Here is an 18,737-nt window from a genome sequence, read left to right as displayed (position 1 = left end):
GGGAGACCCTGTGTGTGTGTGTGTGGTGTGTGTTTCCCTTTCTTGTGCTCGCTCTCTGAACTGCTTTCGGAACCATTGCACGGTGCTGGTATGCATGTGCGTGTCTATAGGTGCGTCTGAGCATGAGGCCCTGCAGCGAAACCGAAAAAGTTGAGCAGTACCGCGGTCTGGGGAGATCTGACGTAGCACTGCACAAGTGCACAGGTCTGTCTGGGGGTGGGGGTGGGGGCACTACATGGGGAGCCACAGATGGAATGCGACTCCTTCGCGTGCGTGTTTGTCTTTTTCCTATAGGACATCCTCTACGACTTCTATACCTACGCAAACTGCCGGTCGCAATGTGCTGCAGGTTGCCATGCACCCCAGGCTGGTGTTCTTTCCGCATTCTGCTTCGTGGCTCTCCTCTGATTATACTTCCACCTTTGATCATTCATCCACCCCCTCACCCACCCCCCCCCACACACACACACATACCATGTGAATGAACACATGCGTCTCCATGGGTTTGGTATCCCCTTATTCCCCCCATTCGTTTGCCCTTGAACAAGAAGAACAGCCAACCGATAAAAGTCTTAACTCTACTACCTCTGCTTGTGCTGCTGCGTCAAAACACGTGAAGCTGCCATCCAGACGATTCTTTGCCCGTTTTGCGAGTTGACGCGCCCCCAGCGATCCGTTGCTGTCGTCTGTGTCTCTCTGTTCGCCTGTTTCTTTGCTGTTGTCACCCACGCATCAGCCACTGTGTTGTATACACGCTCCCATCGCGCCACCGCAGTGACGTGGCACGGCCGGAGCACCGGTAGAGAGATCGACAGCGGGTGTGCGCCGCTGCTCCTCCTTTTTGTTTCCACTTTGCATTGTTCTCTTCGCTTGCCATTCTCAGCGCCGGTGTGTGCAAGCCAACTGCACCTGCCTGTTTGAGTTGCGACCTCCTTCCCACCACTGCCCCAGCTGCTCATCGCGCGTGTGTCGGTGCGCGCCTGCTTGCGAGTTCGTCCACGTATCTTTTTTTTTCCACATCGGCACCTCGCCGCAGAAACAACATGTCGCAGAGCAACTACGTGTTCAAATACATCATTATCGGCGACAGCGGCGTTGGCAAGAGCTGTCTGCTTCTCCAGTTCACCGACAAGCGCTTCGAGCCATTACACGACCTGACCATCGGCGTAGAGTTCGGGGCGCGTCTCATCTCCATCCAAGGCAAGAGTGTCAAGCTGCAGATTTGGGATACGGCTGGGCAGGAGAGCTTCCGTAGCATCACCCGTAGCTACTACCGTGGCGCTAGCGGGGCTCTGCTCGTCTACGACGTCACCCGACGCGATACCTTCACGCACCTGCAGAGCTGGCTGGAGGATGCTAAGGCAAACGCGAACACGGCACTTGTGATTATGCTGATTGGTAACAAGTGCGACCTCGATAGCAAGCGCCAGGTGAGCCGCGAGGAAGGAGAGGCGTTTGCGCGCTGCAATGGGCTGATGTTTATGGAAACGAGCGCCAAGACATCGCAGAACGTCGACGATGCGTTCCTGCAGACGGCAGCGCTCATATACGACAACGTGCAGCTCGGCATGATCGACGCATCCGTCGTCTCTGGACGTCCAGGGACGCAGGCGAGCAACGCGCACTTGCAGAATGCGCATGCGAACCACAACAGCAGAAACAGCGGTTGCGCGTGCTAGATGGGGAGAATGCAAAAAAAAACATATGGATGCGAAAACGCGGGTGATTCAAGGGGAGGAGGGGTGGTGGTGGTGGCAGCACAGATCCAGAAGCGTGCTGCGGTTGAGGAAAGACATTTCGTACTCTCTACGTGCTCGCAAACTTCTGAGGCCAGCGCCTGATAGGGCGCGCCGGATGCACGTCTCCTTGATTTTAGCTTGGCCTTATTTTCGTCAATATGTCTTGGGTTGCCTCCTTTTTTTCGTTATCCTTTGATGTGATGGTGTTTTCTCAGTTGCGTCTGCGCGAGTGAGTGATGTGTGTTGCAGTAGTGTTAGTCGTGTCTCGGTGTGTAACGAGTTGTTTGTCCTGTTGTTTTTCCCTGTTTCTCGGTGTGCTTGCTCTGCTGCTCTCCCTTCTTCATCTTTCTTTTATGTTTTCTCGGGTTTGGCTGCCGCCTAACTTCCTACTCCCTCTCCCCCTCGTTCGCTCCGTGTCCTCACTGTTGAGGTGTGATTGCTCGGTTACCTTGGTGCGTGTGTGAGCTCTTGCGCATGTCTTGCTCGGCATGCCATCGGCGTGTTCGTTGTTTTCTTGGAGGACGATAGGTAAGTAAGTGTGTGTGTGTGTGCTGCTGCTGTTCTGTATCTTGTTTCTTTTTTCGTTTGCTCTTGTCTTCGTTGTTTTCTTCAACTTCTCTGGCGAAAAGAACGTGTGGTTGTGGTGCGAGGCACAGGTGCTGTTGCACGATCGTCGTCCTCCTTAGTGGGCTCGCGTCTCTGGCTAAGCGAGTGAGTCTTTGGGTGAGCGCCTTCGTGACTGCAGCCGGTCGCTGCGGTCGGCGCCTCGTCTGTGGACTCGTGGGCTGCTTTCTTATCGGTTCCTCATCCTTGGTGCTGCCTGTTCCTGTGGGCGGGACCCGTGTATTCTGTGCCGTCGAGGGCTCCCCAATGAAGGGACGAGATTGCGAGACTGAGACAAGCGCGCGTGGGGCGATGGCGAGGATGTACCTTGTTCTGTCTTTCTGTGTGTATGTGCGGGCCCGTCTCTGTTTTCCTTTGCGTCTGTGGCGCGTGTGCGATTCCATGCTTTGGGCCGACGTCCTGCTTTGCTGCCGCTGTTCTGGCTCTGGTGGCTGTCGATGCGTGTGTGTGTGTGGGGGGGGGTGTCTCTCTCCTCCCTTCCCTTCCCTTTTCCCTCTTGTAATTTAGACATGTGTCGTCTTCCGTTACTTTTTTCTTTTTTTTTGTTTGTTGTGTCTGTTGCGTAGATGCGGCTGCAGACATCAGCGATGTTGCCACACGAAACACACGCACACGCACACATACATACACGCGGTTGTGCCGCTTGCCTAGCTCTTCTGCTCTGTTGCTGCCGCATAGGTGGTCGAACTTTGGGAGCGATGATGATCTCGCTTGCACCACTCTGCACGTGCGCGTGTCCGGAAGATATGGCCATCACCGCTCAATCCAAAGGGAGCAATCAGCCGCCCTTCTCACAGAGGGTGGTAGTCGAATGTAGTTACGAGCAACCAGTCAATGTTTTGTGCGTACGTGTGCGTGAAAAACTCTGCTGTGGAGGTGGGTGGGGGCGTCAAGGCGGGCTTGCACACCCGTTGCACGGAAATGTTTGCGTACCTTTTCTCTTTGTTCTTCTCTGTTGGTATTCGCCTGGTGCACCGTGACGCCTTTTCGCGGAGGTCTTCAACGCCAGTCTTCTCTTCCCGGCCTCCTCTCTGGCCGTTCTACCTTTTTGTCTGCCTTCTATGCATGCGCCCCTGTCTCGCATGGCAGGGTGGGGTGGGGTGGAGGCCACCTCTCAATGCGTGGTATCTCTGGCCCCAGTGCATTCCCCGCTGTGGGAGAAACGCCAGGCAGCCCCCCTATCCCCTTCCAACGCCCAGCCACCTCTGCTGGTGGCAGAGTTGAGTGCGTGCGACGTAGGGGGAAGGCCTGAGCGGTGCATCGCGACTGGTGTGAGCGGCCAGGTTCTGGATGGGGCTGCGACAGAGCGAGCCGCAGCGGTGCACACGCTTGCGCTAATCCATATGATTAGGCAGAGTGTCAGCGTGACTCGAAGGCATCCCCCAGCCGTCCCTAGGTGGCCACTAGCGTGGGGAGCCTGAGTGTCGCCCCCCGATGGCGGACGCACCGTGTGGCGACCGGCATGATGGGGGAGCGGCCTGCGAGGCGACCTGCGAGGCTGCGGTGGTGGGTAGAGCTCGAGGCAGAGGCCGTGCTGAGATGGCTGAGTCGGCGCGTTGCTGCAGCACGTGTGCCTCACGCTGCTTCGCACCAGGCGATGCGGGGTGGGTGACGGGCCAGGGGGTAGACTGGAGAGTGACTCATGTAGTACAGCAAAGTGGGCACGTTGAACATCATTAAAGAAAAGCGTCTACCTCTTTCCTCACCCTTACCTCTTCTCTCCTTGGCACACCAAACATATGCCCGTCTTCTGGTCGTGACTGGGTCTTCCTCTATGTCTTTTTCGCGGGCGCACATGTATGTATGTCTGTGCTCGCCGTCACTCAACTGTACACGGAAGAATACACAAAAGAAAACCAGCAGCAGCAGAATAAAAAAAGAAAAAAACCCATCCTGTGTGTGCCTTTCTGCCCCCCTCCCCCTCCACACACACGCACACGAGCACAGGTGTACATACCCATACAAACACACCGGTGCAGGGCACTTTTGGGAGGTGTAGGTGCACGTCGCAGGAAACCCCGTTTCTTCTGAGCTAGTTGGCCGCCGTAGTGTCGTCATTTTTCGTTTTTTTTATTTTCGCTTATCTTCGCGCACTGCGTGGCGCTCGTCTCCATGTCACCCCAGCTTTCGAAAAGGCCACTCGCCGCCCTCGGCGCACTTCTCACTCTTCTGGTTTTGTTGGGCAGCTGTGCAGCGGTGCAGTCAGCGCGTGCCGATGATGGTAGCCTTGCTGTGCAGGTCGCCGCTGGCCGGGAGGTCTGCTTCTACGAGGAAGCTCCTGGTGTAGGGGTGAAGATGTTCCTGCACTACATGGTGACCATGGGCGGTTCCATGGACATTGACTGTACGATTATGGCGCCGGACAAGACTGTCGTCTGGAATGCCGAGCGGGACACAGAGAACCGTGTTCTCTTCAAGTCCCGCATACCCGGCTCGTACGCCTTCTGCTTTAGCAACCGCATGAGCACGTTGACCTCGAAGGTGGTGTCCTTCTCTGTGATGGTGGGTAACGGAAACGCCGCCGACGTGATGCGGCCGAAAGGGGCGGAGTCGGACTCACTTCACCGCTCCATCATGCGTCTGCAGCAGGGATTGCGCGAGATCGAGGAGCTGCAGCAGGTCCTGCGCACCCGTGAGCGGGACCACCGCGCCACAACCGAGGTCGCCAACACGCGTGTTGTGGTCTTCTGCATCCTGGAGAGCGTATTCATTATCGGCATGGGTGTCGGAAGCATCTTGTATCTGCGTCAGATGTTCGTGACGAAGCGCATGGTGTGAGCTGGTCATCTGCGTAATGGCAAACAGCCTCGGTGCATGTTCGAGTTGAGCACGGGCACGCTGCCCCCGTTTTTCTAGTTTGGCCCTCCGACGCTTATTCGATGGTCTGCAGCGGAGATTTCGGAGGGAAGGGGATGGTGGTGGCGGTGGTGGTTGGTGGCGAGGAGGTTAAGTGAAGGAACAAAATCTGGGAAGGCTGAAGGGTGGCGACTGGGAACGCCAAAAGGCACCGAAAAAGAGGAGGCGGGCGGAAGAGAGCCACCAAAGTAGGAGTCAGAAGACTGAGCTTCCTACGCACCGTGCGCACTCTCGTTCTCCGTTTGTGCTCGTCGCACTTTGTTACTCGGACGACTTTGCTCGGCACTCGGATGGGCTTACGCGAGGCGGTGCGCCAGGCCCTTCTCACGGAAAAAAAAACGTCTCTCTCATTTTCTCCGTTTCTTTGTTTCTCTGTGTGCCCATCGTGGCTCCTTGCAGCTTGAGCTGTACATATATATATATATACACGTACTTGTGTACGTGTGTGTGTGTACACTTTCGTTGCGGGAGGAGGGTCAGGGAGGGAGGGAGGGGGTTTAGTGCTGTGGATGGTGCACGTGCCTTGTGGCCGTGTTGATGGCGACATGAAGTGACCTCCTCCCTCTCCCCTCCACAAGCAGAGGCGGAAAAGGGGGAAAAGAGAAGCAGCGAATGCCTGAATCAGCGTGACGAGAGCGCCATCCATGCGTATCGCTCTCTCGTTCTTCCTCATTGCTCTGTGCGTGTGTGCCCTTGGTGTGGTTGCGTGATGGCGCGGTTTGAGTGTATGGGCGTGCCGCTCCGCGGATGCTGCGTGCCGGGCTCTTTCAAAGACACAGAACAGCCAAACCACACAGCTTGTCGACGTATCTGTGTGACGTTGCAGCCCGCGTACTGCGGGCACCCGCTGAGCAGGAGAAGCCCGGGTCGCATAGCGCTTCGTGGTGGCGCTTCTTCCCCTTGTCTTCATTCCCGCTGTTGCCATGCACTGCCAGCGGTGAAGCGTTACGGATGAAGGCGCAGTGACTGTATCGCGCGCGCTCTCTCCGTCTGTCTCTGTCTTCCTCGGCATCCATGCGGCCCTGTCTGGTCGCTCGTGGTCTCCTCGCACTCCTCCTTCAACTTCAGCTCGTCTGTTTCCCTGCCCACTGAGCCTTCCTCGCTTTTTTCTCGTTTTCACCTCACCACTCCGTTCGTCTTCGTCACCGGCGCCCGTCGCAGTCGCAGTCGCCTTCAACGTGGGGACTAGAAACGAAAGTGAAAACGAGAGGCGCCAGCCCAGAAAAGTGGAACAACTGGCAGAAGCCGAGGAATAGACAACCACAGGAACGCGCACACGCGCCCTCTCGGTCCTTTGCCTTTCCCTATCCTGGTGCGGTTTCTCGGCTTGCATCACATCCATCACCTCTTTGCTTGCTCACGGACCCACACACGCAGACGTACACGAACCATGCCTCGCCGAGCTCTACTCGGAAACTGGTTTGAGGAGGAGGCGTATGAGCGAGACCGCCGGCGACTCATGCAGGGCCGCAGCGGCGGCGTCGTGGAGGCCTCCGCCGAGGTGGCACATATGATGGCCAAGATTCGGCACCACAACACCCCTCATGCTATTGCGCCGATCGCAAAGGACGGGTACTTGCACTTCTACGTCCCGCTGATGCTCCAAAACGCTCACACGTGCGGCTTTCTTAGCGTGGACCTTGACGACCGCAAGGCCACACCAATGGGGTGGCAGGTAGAATGCTCCACCGCCCCGGCGGAGGAGGCGACGTCGCGGTGCACCGTGGTGCTTACGCCCGCTGCAATGCCACAGACAGATAGCTTCCCTATTCCTGAAGATGAGGCGGACGTGGTGCATTATGGCCAGCCATTCTATCTGATGACGGTGCGCGAGCTCTGCGAGGATCCGCTGTTCTTGATGTCGGAGTTTATCACGCCGGGGTGCGCATCGCGGGTGACACAGAAGCTGCAGCACACGTACTTTTCTCCAGACGGCGGCAGCGCGGCGGCCATGTGGTGCATCGAGGACGCGAACCCCGCCTACCAGGAGGACATGCGCGACCATCCTGTCAAGGCGGATGATGTGATCCGCATTCGCCACAATATGACAGCCGCACCACTGGCGAGCCTGCAGGAAGTCTTCTACAACGATTTTGGCGCGCAGTTTGAGGTGGGCTGTGGACGTCTTACGGTGCTAGCAACCAAGAGGCGCGGGGGCCCGCCAGTGCCAGAAAACCTGTGGATGTTCATTCACGATGGCCAAGGACTTCAGCAAGAGTCTGTCGAGGGTGCGGTGTGCGGTGACGCAGATACTCAGGAGGCCTCAGCGGCACCATGAGGAGACAAACCGCAGAGCGACATGCGCGCGACTGCAGCGTCGTTTGCGTTGGTGTGTGTCTCTGTCTGCGCGTGGGCTACCCTCCGTGCATGTGTGTCTCTTCCTCTCTTCATCCAAGGCTTTCTTCCACTGGCTCGTGACACTGTCGGCGCCTTCTCCCTCGTCGACTCTACGATGTAAAAGGAGTTTCCTTCCTTCACTCTCAACGTGTGCATCTACTCACTCTATGTGCTGGTGAGCGTGAAGTATACTGCATCGACTTGCATCGTTGCATGTGCGGGCGTTCGTCCAGGGCACGCCGTTGCTCACGTGGGCAGGCAGCCAACACGCAGGCTTTAATCTGCATCCCACATGCAATTTTGCGAGAGCAGCAGCAATAGAAAACAAATGTACGCGCGTCTTCTCCCCGTTGGCATACGGAGGTGCCCGTGGCGACGTGCATTTGACCATGGTGCAGACAGTGCATGCCCAAGCTTGCCGTCGTTAACGGTTGAGTGCGGAAACACCCGCCAGGTGCCGGCTGCTCTCCCTCTCCCCCACATGGCTATCATTCAGGTCAGCTAATCCCCTCATTTGCGCAGAGGCGCACTTGTCTCGCGCCGTCGCGAGGCTTCCGTCAAAGGCGTCTGCCCTGCATCTTTGATTTCACGCCCTTCTATATATATATATTTCCTTCTGTGTTCTCAAGGCCTGTCTGCCTTGGACGATCCTCGGTCTACGCCGTTCGCTGCCATCGCCGCATTTCTTCACGGGGGCATACTTCCTTGACCCCTCCTCTCCCCCTCTCTGTCGCTCTTCACCACGCCATCCACATCTGCCGTGCTGCCGCTGTCCTTTAAAAATATGTAAAGAAACGCACGAAACGGAGATGCGCACACGCACACACGTGGCTGACTTCCCTTTTCTTTTTCCTTCCTTCCTCGCCCATACACACACGCACAGACACGAGAGGGGCTGTCGCGTCGCAGCAGGAACAACCCACGAGATTACACCGCGCAGATTCGGCTCTCTTTCTCGCTTTCTCATCCTCAGCCCTACTCGTACTAGAGCGTGCATCCACGTGCGCACATCGCGGAATCTGAGCGCTGGGACTTTTGTGTAGCCTCCATGCGGACACACTCGACTCTCCTGCTGGCGTTGCTGCAACGGCACCAGAGATGCTGCCTTCTCGCTGTAGCTGCGCTTCTCGTGAGCTTGCTTCTTGCCTCACCGGTTACACTCGCAGCGATAACACCTCAAGGCAAGTCCATTCGTCCGCTGCACGGAGCGGGCTACGAGCACTTGGACTGCTCCGCCTGCATCACCGTCGCACGGACGTTGTTTGAGCGCCTTAACCAGACGCTGGCAGAGAACCCCTCCACCTACCTCATCTCGCACCGACTCAGCAAGAAGAATCAGCTGCGTTGGCGCCAATACCGCAACAGCGAGCTTCTCGTGACCGAGGTGATGGAGAGCATGTGCACCTCCTACAAGAACGATGCTCGCTTGCTGCGGTTGCATCCAAAGTCGAAGGTGCGCCTGTATCACCAGCAGGTTTTCGGGGACACCCGTCTCGGTGTGCGACACGCGCTGCGTGAGGATGAGGTGTACCCGGCCGACGCCGATCCGGCGGCGTGGACTGAGAAGCTCGATGGGCACCTATACCCCATTGCAAGATTGTACAGCCGGAAAGATGCGGATGCGCTACAGGGACTGCAGAGCCTGTCTGCGATGCCTACCATGTGCGCGCTGCTGGTGGAAGAGTTTGAGGAAGAGATCGAGCGTCTTGTCAAGACTGTGCGCAGTCTGGAGGAGACGGAGTACAGCCTGTGCGGTATGGCGCTTCCAGTGACCAGGCCCCGCACAGCGCTGGACGGGGAGACCGAGGAGGACGAGGTGAGTTCAATTCCTCTCATCACCAACGTGTGCGCCGATGCGGAGGTGCTGCGGGCCGCCGCCCGCCGGGACCAGCAAAGATGGGAGCAGTATGAGCACCGCGAAGCAAAGAGGAAGGCCAAGCTTGCCCAGAGGCGGAAGCTGGAAACGGCTGCGGCCGCTGCCAGGAGTGACTTTGCGGAGGAGGCACCAACAAGTGCAGAGGCGGCAGCGGCCCTTGCGCGCTCGGCTCCAGCAGCTCCAGGCGAGCCCATTGACTCCCCTGCAGAGGAGGCGCCTTACAGTCCTGTCGGTGGGGATGGCAAAGAAGCGGCCGAGGACCGCACTGATGGCGATCTTTGAAGGAGTTTCAGGTGCCTCTGTGATTCTGCATGTGTGCGCGTGTGTTTATGTGTTTGTGCTGCGACAGACATGAGGAGAAGGACACCCGGTGGCCAGTGCTTGCGTTCACCACTGCGCGCGCGATGTTGCAGGGATGCGCGCATGCTGTCGCTCACCTCTCTCTCTTTTGCAAAGCCTGCAGTCCGCCGTGAAGGCTCTCTCCCGCGTCCTGTACTGGGCACACATGCGAAGACGCCGTTAATGTTTCCCGTAGTGTATACAACGACGGAGGACGATGTGTCTCTCCTCCCAACAAACCATCTTCCTCCCCCCTCACTCCGACTCGTCATTTCACCTTTGCCTGAACGCACTCATCGCTCATTTTCTTTGTGTTTCTGCGGTTGATGTGTGTCGCTCTCTCCCTTTCGCGCGTTCTCGTCGCAAGAGCTGAGCACCTGCACATATTCTTTTGCCTTCTTATGGTCTTCATCACGTCGCGGGTATCACAGCCTGCGATAGTACAGGCAAGACGGACAGACAGCGCCACAACAGAAAGCGTGAGGACACAGAAAAAAAACCAACAAACCAAGCCGAAGAGCACAAAAGGGTGGCAGAGGCGGAGGGGAAGATGGGAGTACGGATGAGGTGTGCACTCCATGTGCCGCTACATCTACTCCGCTACACACTTCTCTCTCGTTCAGTTTCACACCAGAGTCTGCTGTGCAGTGACGGTTGGCCTAGGAAAGCGAACAACAACAAAAAGAAACGCAACGTCTGCATGCATGCGCGCGCACACACGCATCTAATATATATATATACATACACGTGTGTGTGCGTGTGTGTGTGGCGTTGCAATTCATGTGACCTTTGCTTTGGTGCATCCCTGCAAGGGCTGATCGTGTTGGCTTGCTATTGTTATGCATTCGTGTCTCGCCCCACCCCGTTCCATGTTCCTTCCCCGTCTGCCATCCTTCCAGGTTCTCCCTCCTTGGGCCGTCTCCTTGTATTGTCACGCTTGTGCTGCTTCGACAGCTGCGTTGCGCATACCTTTACAGAGATATCAAGCTCTCACACACACACACACACACGCCGGTTAGACATCAACGAGAGTCTCTCACTATTACCGGCGACACCACTGCCGCCTTATACTTTCTTTGCCATTTCGCGTTTCTCTGGACTTCTCTCGGTACCAGTGCTCAGGGACGTACGTGTGCATGTAGCTGCACGTGCATGTGTGCTTCAGATTTTCCTCTGTTTTTCAGCTCGCAACGATCGCACACGAATTACCGCCTCCGTGCCACCCCCTCTCTGTTCTCTCCATCTTGTCTTCTCGTTTTTCCCTTTCCGTGGCCGAGATCAAGCGCCAGAAAATGGCGGATCAGGTGCCTCCGGGGGTGAACATGCCCAAGAAGCGTGACCCGCGTTTGCGACAGATGCAGGCGCCGCAGCAGCAGAAGTTCTTCGACTCCGCCGATTACGAGGTGCGCAAGCAGCAGCAGCAGCAGCGCGACTCTCAGCAACCATTGCAGCATCCCTCACACTGTCAGATGCCGCCAAACGGCATCCCACGTCGCGGATCGGGGGACGGGCCGCACCCTGGCGCGGCAGACGATGGCGCACATCGCGGCAAGAACCCGCCACCTCCTCCGTTGCCAGATGGCTACGCAGTTCCGGGTGTCCGACGAGCGCCTTGTTAAGACACCTCTGCCCCTCAATGGAACGCGCTCATCATTTCTCAGCGCAACGACAGCGAAGTTGCCGAGTGGCTTCTCTACCTCGTCTGCGCTTTTTCTTTTTTTTCGTTGTTGCTCTTTTTCTCACTCGCTTGATCGCTAGCTTCTGCTTTGTGTGCACGTGTGCGCGTGTGTGGATCGCGATCGGTGTGCGTGAGCCTGCCCCCGATTCAATCTCCCTCGGTTCTGTGTGACCGTATTCACCTGTGATCCTTGGAGCTCCATCTTTCATGTGCAAGCATTGGTTGTGCCCCCCCCCCCCCCAATTCCTCACACCCCGAAATACAAGCACACTTAAAGACAGAAATACGCGCTCACAGAAGCCGCTTCTGTAAAGCGTCCGCATGTCACGATGCTCCTCTTCTGGTGTGTGTGTGTGCTTGTGCGTCCTGGTTGTTGGATTTTGTTTTATCATCGATTCTACCGTCCTCTCCACTGTGTCATGTCGCGTGCTTGTTGTCTTGTCCCTTCTGTTGCTGTCTCCCTTCTCCTGCGAGGCTTGTCTCTCTTTCTCTCTCTCCAGCTCGGGGTCATGACCACGATAGTCGATATAGTATAAGCACGCAGGCCGAGAACGCGAGAGAAGGGGGTGGGGGTGGGGCGGGGAGGGGCAGATGGAGAGGGCCGCTCGATAGAGAAGGCAAGAGTGGAGCAGCAGGGACGCTTTGCTGCTGCGGCTGGTGTTGCGCTGTTTTTATTGCGTTGACCGCCACCATCATCATCATTTCTCTTTCCTCCTCCTCGTCTGACGTGCACTGGTGAGTCGCTGACAGGACTCAATAAGAAGCGAAGATGAATACGGGGAAAACGAACACAGAGTTGATTTGTGGTTGCATCGCACCAAACCCTCCGGCGGGATGGACGGAGGCACTGGACATACTGCGATGATTGCCTAGCTGGTGGAGAAGGGAGAGCGATGCGGATAGTGAAATGGGAATCACCGTGCGGTCGCGTTCGATGCGGCCTTGGCGTCGCTGGCTTTCAGGTAGATTTCACTCCACCCGGCCCACTACGCATCTAGACACACTCTTCCGTTGCTTCCCCCCACCCCACGCCACTTGGCGCGCATTATTGTGGATGTCTTCGAGGCCTCTTTTTAACGGCGGGGTGACTGCATCTACTTCCATCTCGGTGAAGCGGACAGCGGCAAGGACCGTGTTAGCGACTCTGTTGAAACGGCACGGAGCTCTGTATGAATGAACCTTGCCCCTCATGCTGGAGGGGGGCTGCGTTGTAGGCGTTGCTGCCGCTGCTGCTGCGACTCCTTGGGTGAACTCCTCTGTACAGCTCCTCGCTCTTACACATTGCACTTTTCTCCAACCCGTTCGCATGCGCACTCGCCGCCTTCCCTTGCCTAATACACGCGATACACGTACTGGAGTGCTTAGCAGCACAAGCACGTTGCCTCCCCCCCCTCCCCCGAAAACAGGCTTGTCGCTCTTAGACACCGCACAACAACTTCGCTTGAGAGAGAGAGGAGAGAATCTCGAACTGTGTAGACAAAGAGCTGCGTTCTTGCGTGAGCAGCGAAACGACACTGGCTCAACACTTTGGTGACACACACACACACACACTCACACACATCCTGCGCTGTATCGTCGCCGTTTTGCTCGCTCCTTTCTAACCTGCGTCTGCCTCTCTCTTTCTCCATAGTCTTTCTGTACGCCTGCCAGGGCCGGACAAAGATGGACCTGCACGCTCACGTAAACCCTTTCAATGAGCCGCCCGGCGGCGGCGTCCACGCGGAGAGCTCACACATCTCCAAGGAGTTGCTGCAGGAGGTGCGCAGAGATGATGCGGCCATGGCTGACGACCTTGTTGCGCTTGCTCCACGTTGCGGTCGTACGTTTCGCCCAGGCGCATCGACGACGAGCGTTTCGGACGGCATGGTGATGAGTGGCGCGCTCGCGAGGGTGGCGGCGTTGGGCGGTAGTGCTGGGTACGCTGTCGACGTGCACGACACGCTCACGACGAGTGAATTTGTTCAGCAGAAGCGCGAGGTCGGCCTCGTGCGCATGTCCCTGATGACCAAGAAGGCTGAAATTCGCAAGCTGGAGGAGAAAATCCACCGCGCTGAGAAGCGACTGCACCAGCAGCAAGAGCAGTTGTCGAACACGCGTGAGAAGTTCAACAACTTTTTGAAGTTCAGCAACCTCGAGCAGGACGCTGCGGTGCGGCGAGCGGACGACGAAGCGCGCAGCAAGCATGCCAAGACGATCGAGATTAAGAAGCTCTCAGCCCTCATCAGCCACGCCGAGGCGGAGATGCGCAAGACACGGGTGCGAATCGAGAACTGCGTTGCATACAAGGACTTTCTCGAAATTCTGGCAAAGCCGCAGTGGTTTTACGACACACTGAGCAGTCTGCGTATCGAGGACGCGACCGAGAAGATTCTCCTGGACGCCGAGGAGGCGTATCAGGTGCGGTCAGCTTCCCTGACTGCACAGGAGGCGGCACGATTGGAGGCGGTGCAGCAGGCAGTGCTGGCGAGGGAACGGGATGGGGCATCGTCTGAGAAAAGGAAGCGACCGTCTATCTCGGCAGCTGCACAACGGAAGGGGAGGCAGCACGCCAATGCCACCCCGGTCGTCGAGGTGGAGGAGCCGAAGGTGGTGCCGCTCGAGGAGCAACTAGAGCATCTCTACGCCTCCGTTGAGGAAGAGGCCCGCGCCGCCATCGCGGCCGCTACAGCAAGCATCCACGCGGAGGTCGGTTCCATGACGCTGGCGGATGTGAAAGACGAGCTGCACCAAAACTACGAAGAAAATCGGTTGCCGCTGTGCTTTACCTCTGCCGATGATCTTCTGGAGGTGTTCATCAACGTAGAGGAGGGCAACTTGTTCTTGATTCAAAACTGCCACGAGCTGGAAGAGGAGCTAGAGGGCGTCGAGATGGGGTACATGCAGGAGCGAGAGGAGATGAACGCCATGGTTAACCAGCGAACGGCGCAGCTGGAGGCGCTGACGAGCAACGTAGCGGAGGCCCAGAAGAAGTTACAGGCGGTAGACGAACGGATGATGGCGCTCGAGCCGCACGGAAATCTGCAGGCAAACGCGCCAGCTGCATCGACTGCGTCGACGTCCAAACGGGCCAGAGCAGGCGCATCGTCCATTGGCGGCGCATGGGACACTGCCGGTGTCGCCTCAGCCTCCAAGTTGTCCCCGGAGGAGCTCAAAAAGAAGGTTGAGGAGTCGATCGAGCACATTTTTCACCTGCTCCGCACTGGCGATCAGCAACTCAAGTTCACAGCGCAGAACCCTAATCTCCGCAAGAGCGTTGAAGGCACCAAAGTGGCTGGCAACGCGAGTCATGGCCGATTGGGTCCCGCCTCCATGCAGCGCGGTCCCAAGCCTATTCAGTCGTCAACGATGCAGGTGGGTAGGATGAAGGTAGCCACCGGCGACCCATCCTATGATTTGCAGCGTCCTTCGAGTTCGGCGCGCCGGCCGAGGAACAGCTCCGCCGGCGCGACGACTGCGGGCGGCACGGCTGATGCGGGGTCGCATCAGCAGCACCACGACGCCTCCATGGGTCCGGTAGAGATGCTGACCATTATTGAGAACAAATTGGAGGAGTATCACCGATACCTGATCGACCCGACAAACCATGTCGAGCTGGCCCTGATGAAGGCCGTGATGAAGCAGAGTGACAAGCAGCGTCGTCGTCAGGCGCGAATCATTCACCTGGCTAGCCAAGCGGATGAGCAGGAGGAACGGATCCGACGCGCGCTGGAGCGGTCGCAGGCACCCATCATCCACAAGATCGGCAAGCCGTTCCGTCCGCGTTCCTTTGTCTCGAAGACCGTGGACGAGAAGTCGCGGCGCAAGGCGGAGCGGGCTGCTGGTGCGCTGAACGGCTCACTCGATAACATCGACTCGGACGAGGATGGTGCTGAGTTCTTTATGTAGTTGTAGGTATGCGAAAGGCCGGGTGTTGAGAAGCGCGTGGAACGTCCATCTGTGTGTAGGGTGTTTGTGTAGGTGGCGGGTGGGAGGGAGGGGGGGGATTGTGCATGGGTACCCTTTTTGAGTTTGCTGTTCTGTGGGTCTCCTTGTTATGTGAGTACGGTGAACGTAGTCATTTCCGTGTCTCTGTGTGTGCTTAGGCGCACATGTGAGCGAGGGGGTGTGAGAGAGGTTGGATGTACATGAGAATGAGCGGTGGTCTGGTTTTTGACCACGGCACCCCCCTCTGCGTGATCTCGCTTGGATGGATGTCATGTACAGCTTTGTTGCTTGGACAGGCAGCTTGCTTGCCCTTTGCCCTTTCTTGCTCCGATGTTTGTGTATGTGTACTTGGATCTCTCTGCGTGTGCGGCCGTGTTGCTCTCGCCACCACTTCAATGTCAAGAGCACGGAGCGAAGGAAGACACATGAGGGGCACGCTGGTGAATCCCTGCTCTCCTGCGACGGATCAGAGACGTGTGCGGCCTGCTGCGAAAGGGAAGCAGTAGTCTCGATGAGAGTCGTCCCCGCACTCGTTACGCAGAGGCTGCGCTGCGCACAAGAGACCCTGCTTTCGATAATGGATGAGGGTTGTTGTTTTTTCTTGCTCTGCTCTATCTGGAGGGAGCACGAGAGTGCGCACGCGGAGCTGTTGCCGGCACAGCGGGGTGCACTGTCGCGGCTGGATGTGCAGCCGATAACTTTGTCTTCCTTCACGTCTCTCTACCGCGTGCCTCACCCACACCTTTGTGCAAAACCCCCCTCCTCCCCTCTTCCTCTCTATCTCTGACACGCCAACGAAGCGACACAGACTCCTCGCGTATCCCGAGCAGAGGCTGTTGTGCCGCAGCGCCAGCGTTCCTTGCCCGCTTAAGAGAGTCTCTCTCTCCTTCCACCGCTGTTCTGCTGCCCCCACCCACCAACACAGAACTCGTGCGCCTGCCCTTCTAGCTTCTCTTGTGTTCTCGAATGCCCAAGAAACACCGTGTGAAGCGACAAAACTATGTCGCCCACCTGCGCAACCTGGAGAAGGAGCGGGAGACCTACCTGCAGAAGCGCCGTGCGCACAAGCGCAGCCGCGAGACGGGCAACGAGGAGGTAACAGGCGAGACACGCGACAGGGCGGAGGCTGGTGCACCTAAGAAGCGTCGCATCGAGGCTGACGCCTCCATAGCGGTGGGTACGATGAACGAAGAGGGGGCAGCGCCGCACATGCACGTGACCCCGACAACAGCAGCAAAGAGCGTTGCTGCCGCTGAGACAGTCCCAGCAAAGCGCTATTCCTTTTCCACGGATTCATTCGCCGAGTTGGTGAAAACATCCGCGGCGACGGCGCGGGCGAGCGATGCCGCTCCGTGCGACGCGTCGGCACTTGCCAAAACCGCGAAGAAGACGCTCAAACGCCGCAACTACTGACGCACCATTTCGCCCGGGTATGTGCAGCGTGTGCTGCCCGACGTGCAACGCTAATGGGGTGTGTGCGTTGTTGTTTTCTTCACCGTTTGTGTATGCGTGTTTGTGTAAGTATACCGCCTTGTATGGATAAGCGACGAATAAAGTACACTGAGAGGCAACGACGTGATGGCAAGGACGTCTGCAACGAGTTTCTCTCCCGGGAGCACCTCCATTCACGGTCCTTCGCCCCTCCCCCCTTTCCGCAGGGGGTGAAGGGCGCGATCAGTCTGCATGGAGCTTCGTGACAGGAACGGCAACTCGCGCGTGCATATATTGTCTACTACTAGTGAGGCTGGTAAGAGTCACCATGAGAGGAACCGCTTCCACAGCCTGTGGTTTCGCTGCTGCTGCGTCTTCCTCCTCGCGTTATGTGGGTGCCGTAGGCGGTGGCGGCATTTCCGACTCAAGCGCAGGATGGTCTCCCGACCTCATTGCTGTCCCCTCTCTTCTCCTCACGCCGGTTTTACCGTACGGCGTTCGCCGCACTGTGTGCCCATCCTCCATAAATATATCCTCAGCAACGGAAGATAAGCGCCTTTTCATTGACGCTGAGGTTTGGTGTGCATTACGTAGCGGAGGAGGTCGAGACGGACAGAAAAGGGCCCTCAGCGGTGCGCGTGTGCTCCATCGATTCTCGAAACGAGGTGAGGCGCTCCTGTGGTGGCCCTCTGCAACCACGCTGCTCTTCCGCGAACGAAATTGGGACAAACAGCAGCAGCAGCAACGAAACGGCTCTGTTCTATGCGAGCAATGGGCAGGGGTGATGTGCGCACACGCAGTGGCCGTGGCCGTGGCCGAGGACGAGGGGGCGGCTCGGGCGGTGTATGCTCGACGAGCGGGCTCCACAGCAACGAGCCACCAGCGCATCCGTGCAGCGTGCCGCTTGCCATGTGGGACTTTGAGCAGTGCGATCCCAATGCCTGTTCCGGAAAGAAGTTGTTTCGCCTGAATGCGCTGCGCCTCCTGCGCCTCAGCGAGCCATTCCACGGCGTGGTGCTGACCCCAAGCGCGACCGAGATCGTGAGTCCCGCCGATCGCGGCATTGTGCTGCAGAGCGGGGCCGCCGTTGTGGACTGCTCGTGGAAGGAGCTGGATGCCGTGCCGTGGCGAAAAATGCGCATGTCTGCTCCACGGCTTTTGCCACTGCTGCTGGCAGCTAACCCTGTGAATTACGGCCGACCGTCGAAGCTGAACTGCGCCGAGGCTCTGGCGGCGGCACTGGCGATTGTGGGCCTGATGGACGACGCCCGAAGCATCATGGCGTACTTCTCCTGGGGAGCGAGCTTTTTTGACGTGAATCGTGAGTTACTGGCTGGCTACCAGAAGTGCGCCAACTCGGCGGAGATATCTGCCTTTCAGGACAAGTACGTAGAGGCGGAGCTGCAGGAGAGTGAGGCCCGGCGTGGCCTCGACTTGGATGCGATAGACCTGTCGGATGCTCGCCCGCTGAATGAGCGCCGAGGACGTCTAAAGAACCGCCGCGAATGGCAGCAACCTTCATGCTCTGAAGACGACGAAGAGAGCGACAAGGCTGAGGAGGACGAAGGCTCTGATGGGGGTACTGACGCTTGTGTCAGCGAAGAGGACGAAGACAGGAGGGGATCTGAATGCGCCGCCGCAGACGGCACGGAGGAGGCGGCGTGAGCGCGTGGGGGCGGATGGGGCAGACGCGCCCATGATGACGCGGGTGCGTATTTGTGTGTGTGTCGGGCGGTGCCAGGTCAAGGGGAGAGCTCAGACACACACCTTCCGCTGTGACGCGTCTCAGCGGCCCATCAGCCTTGATCTAGTTCTCTACCTCGCACTCTTCATCCCACTCGCGCCTCTGACTCTCCGCGCACGCACACATACTGGCAATCCACTGGGGAAGGTGATGACTTAATATCGAGTAAGCCTACAAGCACGTGTGCAG

General features: G+C 57.8%; 8 protein-coding genes across 8 annotated transcripts; all 8 read left to right on the top strand.

Annotated features, from left to right (window-relative positions):
* Positions 1-1,043: 1,043 nt before the first annotated feature.
* LMXM_31_2030 (putative ras-related protein rab-2a) lies at positions 1,044-1,679 on the top strand (the record flags this gene model as incomplete). The annotated part of the gene is made up of 1 exon (XM_003878002.1): positions 1,044-1,679. One exon carries the CDS (start codon positions 1,044-1,046, stop codon positions 1,677-1,679), a length of 636 nt encoding a protein of 211 aa, XP_003878051.1.
* Positions 1,680-4,658: 2,979 nt separating this feature from the next.
* On the top strand, positions 4,659-5,141 carry LMXM_31_2020 (putative ER--golgi transport protein p24; the record flags this gene model as incomplete). Its single annotated transcript, XM_003878001.1, has 1 exon — positions 4,659-5,141. One exon carries the CDS (start codon positions 4,659-4,661, stop codon positions 5,139-5,141), a length of 483 nt encoding a protein of 160 aa, XP_003878050.1.
* A 1,468-nt stretch (positions 5,142-6,609) lies between these two features.
* LMXM_31_2010 (putative calpain-like cysteine peptidase) lies at positions 6,610-7,497 on the top strand (the record flags this gene model as incomplete). Its single annotated transcript, XM_003878000.1, has 1 exon — positions 6,610-7,497. One exon carries the CDS (start codon positions 6,610-6,612, stop codon positions 7,495-7,497), a length of 888 nt encoding a protein of 295 aa, XP_003878049.1.
* A 1,107-nt stretch (positions 7,498-8,604) lies between these two features.
* LMXM_31_2000 (conserved hypothetical protein) lies at positions 8,605-9,714 on the top strand (the record flags this gene model as incomplete). Its single annotated transcript, XM_003877999.1, has 1 exon — positions 8,605-9,714. One exon carries the CDS (start codon positions 8,605-8,607, stop codon positions 9,712-9,714), a length of 1,110 nt encoding a protein of 369 aa, XP_003878048.1.
* A 1,349-nt stretch (positions 9,715-11,063) lies between these two features.
* On the top strand, positions 11,064-11,390 carry LMXM_31_1990 (conserved hypothetical protein; the record flags this gene model as incomplete). The annotated part of the gene is made up of 1 exon (XM_003877998.1): positions 11,064-11,390. The coding sequence occupies one exon, from the start codon at positions 11,064-11,066 to the stop codon at positions 11,388-11,390; it is 327 nt and encodes a 108-aa protein (XP_003878047.1).
* A 1,721-nt stretch (positions 11,391-13,111) lies between these two features.
* On the top strand, positions 13,112-15,334 carry LMXM_31_1980 (conserved hypothetical protein; the record flags this gene model as incomplete). The annotated part of the gene is made up of 1 exon (XM_003877997.1): positions 13,112-15,334. One exon carries the CDS (start codon positions 13,112-13,114, stop codon positions 15,332-15,334), a length of 2,223 nt encoding a protein of 740 aa, XP_003878046.1.
* Positions 15,335-16,339: 1,005 nt separating this feature from the next.
* LMXM_31_1975 (conserved hypothetical protein) lies at positions 16,340-16,786 on the top strand (the record flags this gene model as incomplete). Its single annotated transcript, XM_003877996.1, has 1 exon — positions 16,340-16,786. The coding sequence occupies one exon, from the start codon at positions 16,340-16,342 to the stop codon at positions 16,784-16,786; it is 447 nt and encodes a 148-aa protein (XP_003878045.1).
* A 789-nt stretch (positions 16,787-17,575) lies between these two features.
* Positions 17,576-18,469, top strand: LMXM_31_1970 (conserved hypothetical protein; the record flags this gene model as incomplete). The annotated part of the gene is made up of 1 exon (XM_003877995.1): positions 17,576-18,469. The coding sequence occupies one exon, from the start codon at positions 17,576-17,578 to the stop codon at positions 18,467-18,469; it is 894 nt and encodes a 297-aa protein (XP_003878044.1).
* Between the last annotated feature and the right edge of the window lie 268 nt (positions 18,470-18,737).

This window comes from Leishmania mexicana, chromosome 31 (assembly GCF_000234665.1).
Source record: "Leishmania mexicana MHOM/GT/2001/U1103 complete genome, chromosome 31".
Classification (NCBI taxonomy): domain Eukaryota; phylum Euglenozoa; class Kinetoplastea; order Trypanosomatida; family Trypanosomatidae; genus Leishmania; species Leishmania mexicana.
The sequence above is the reverse complement of the archived record's forward strand: the minus strand, read 5'-3'. Positions and strand labels throughout refer to the sequence as shown.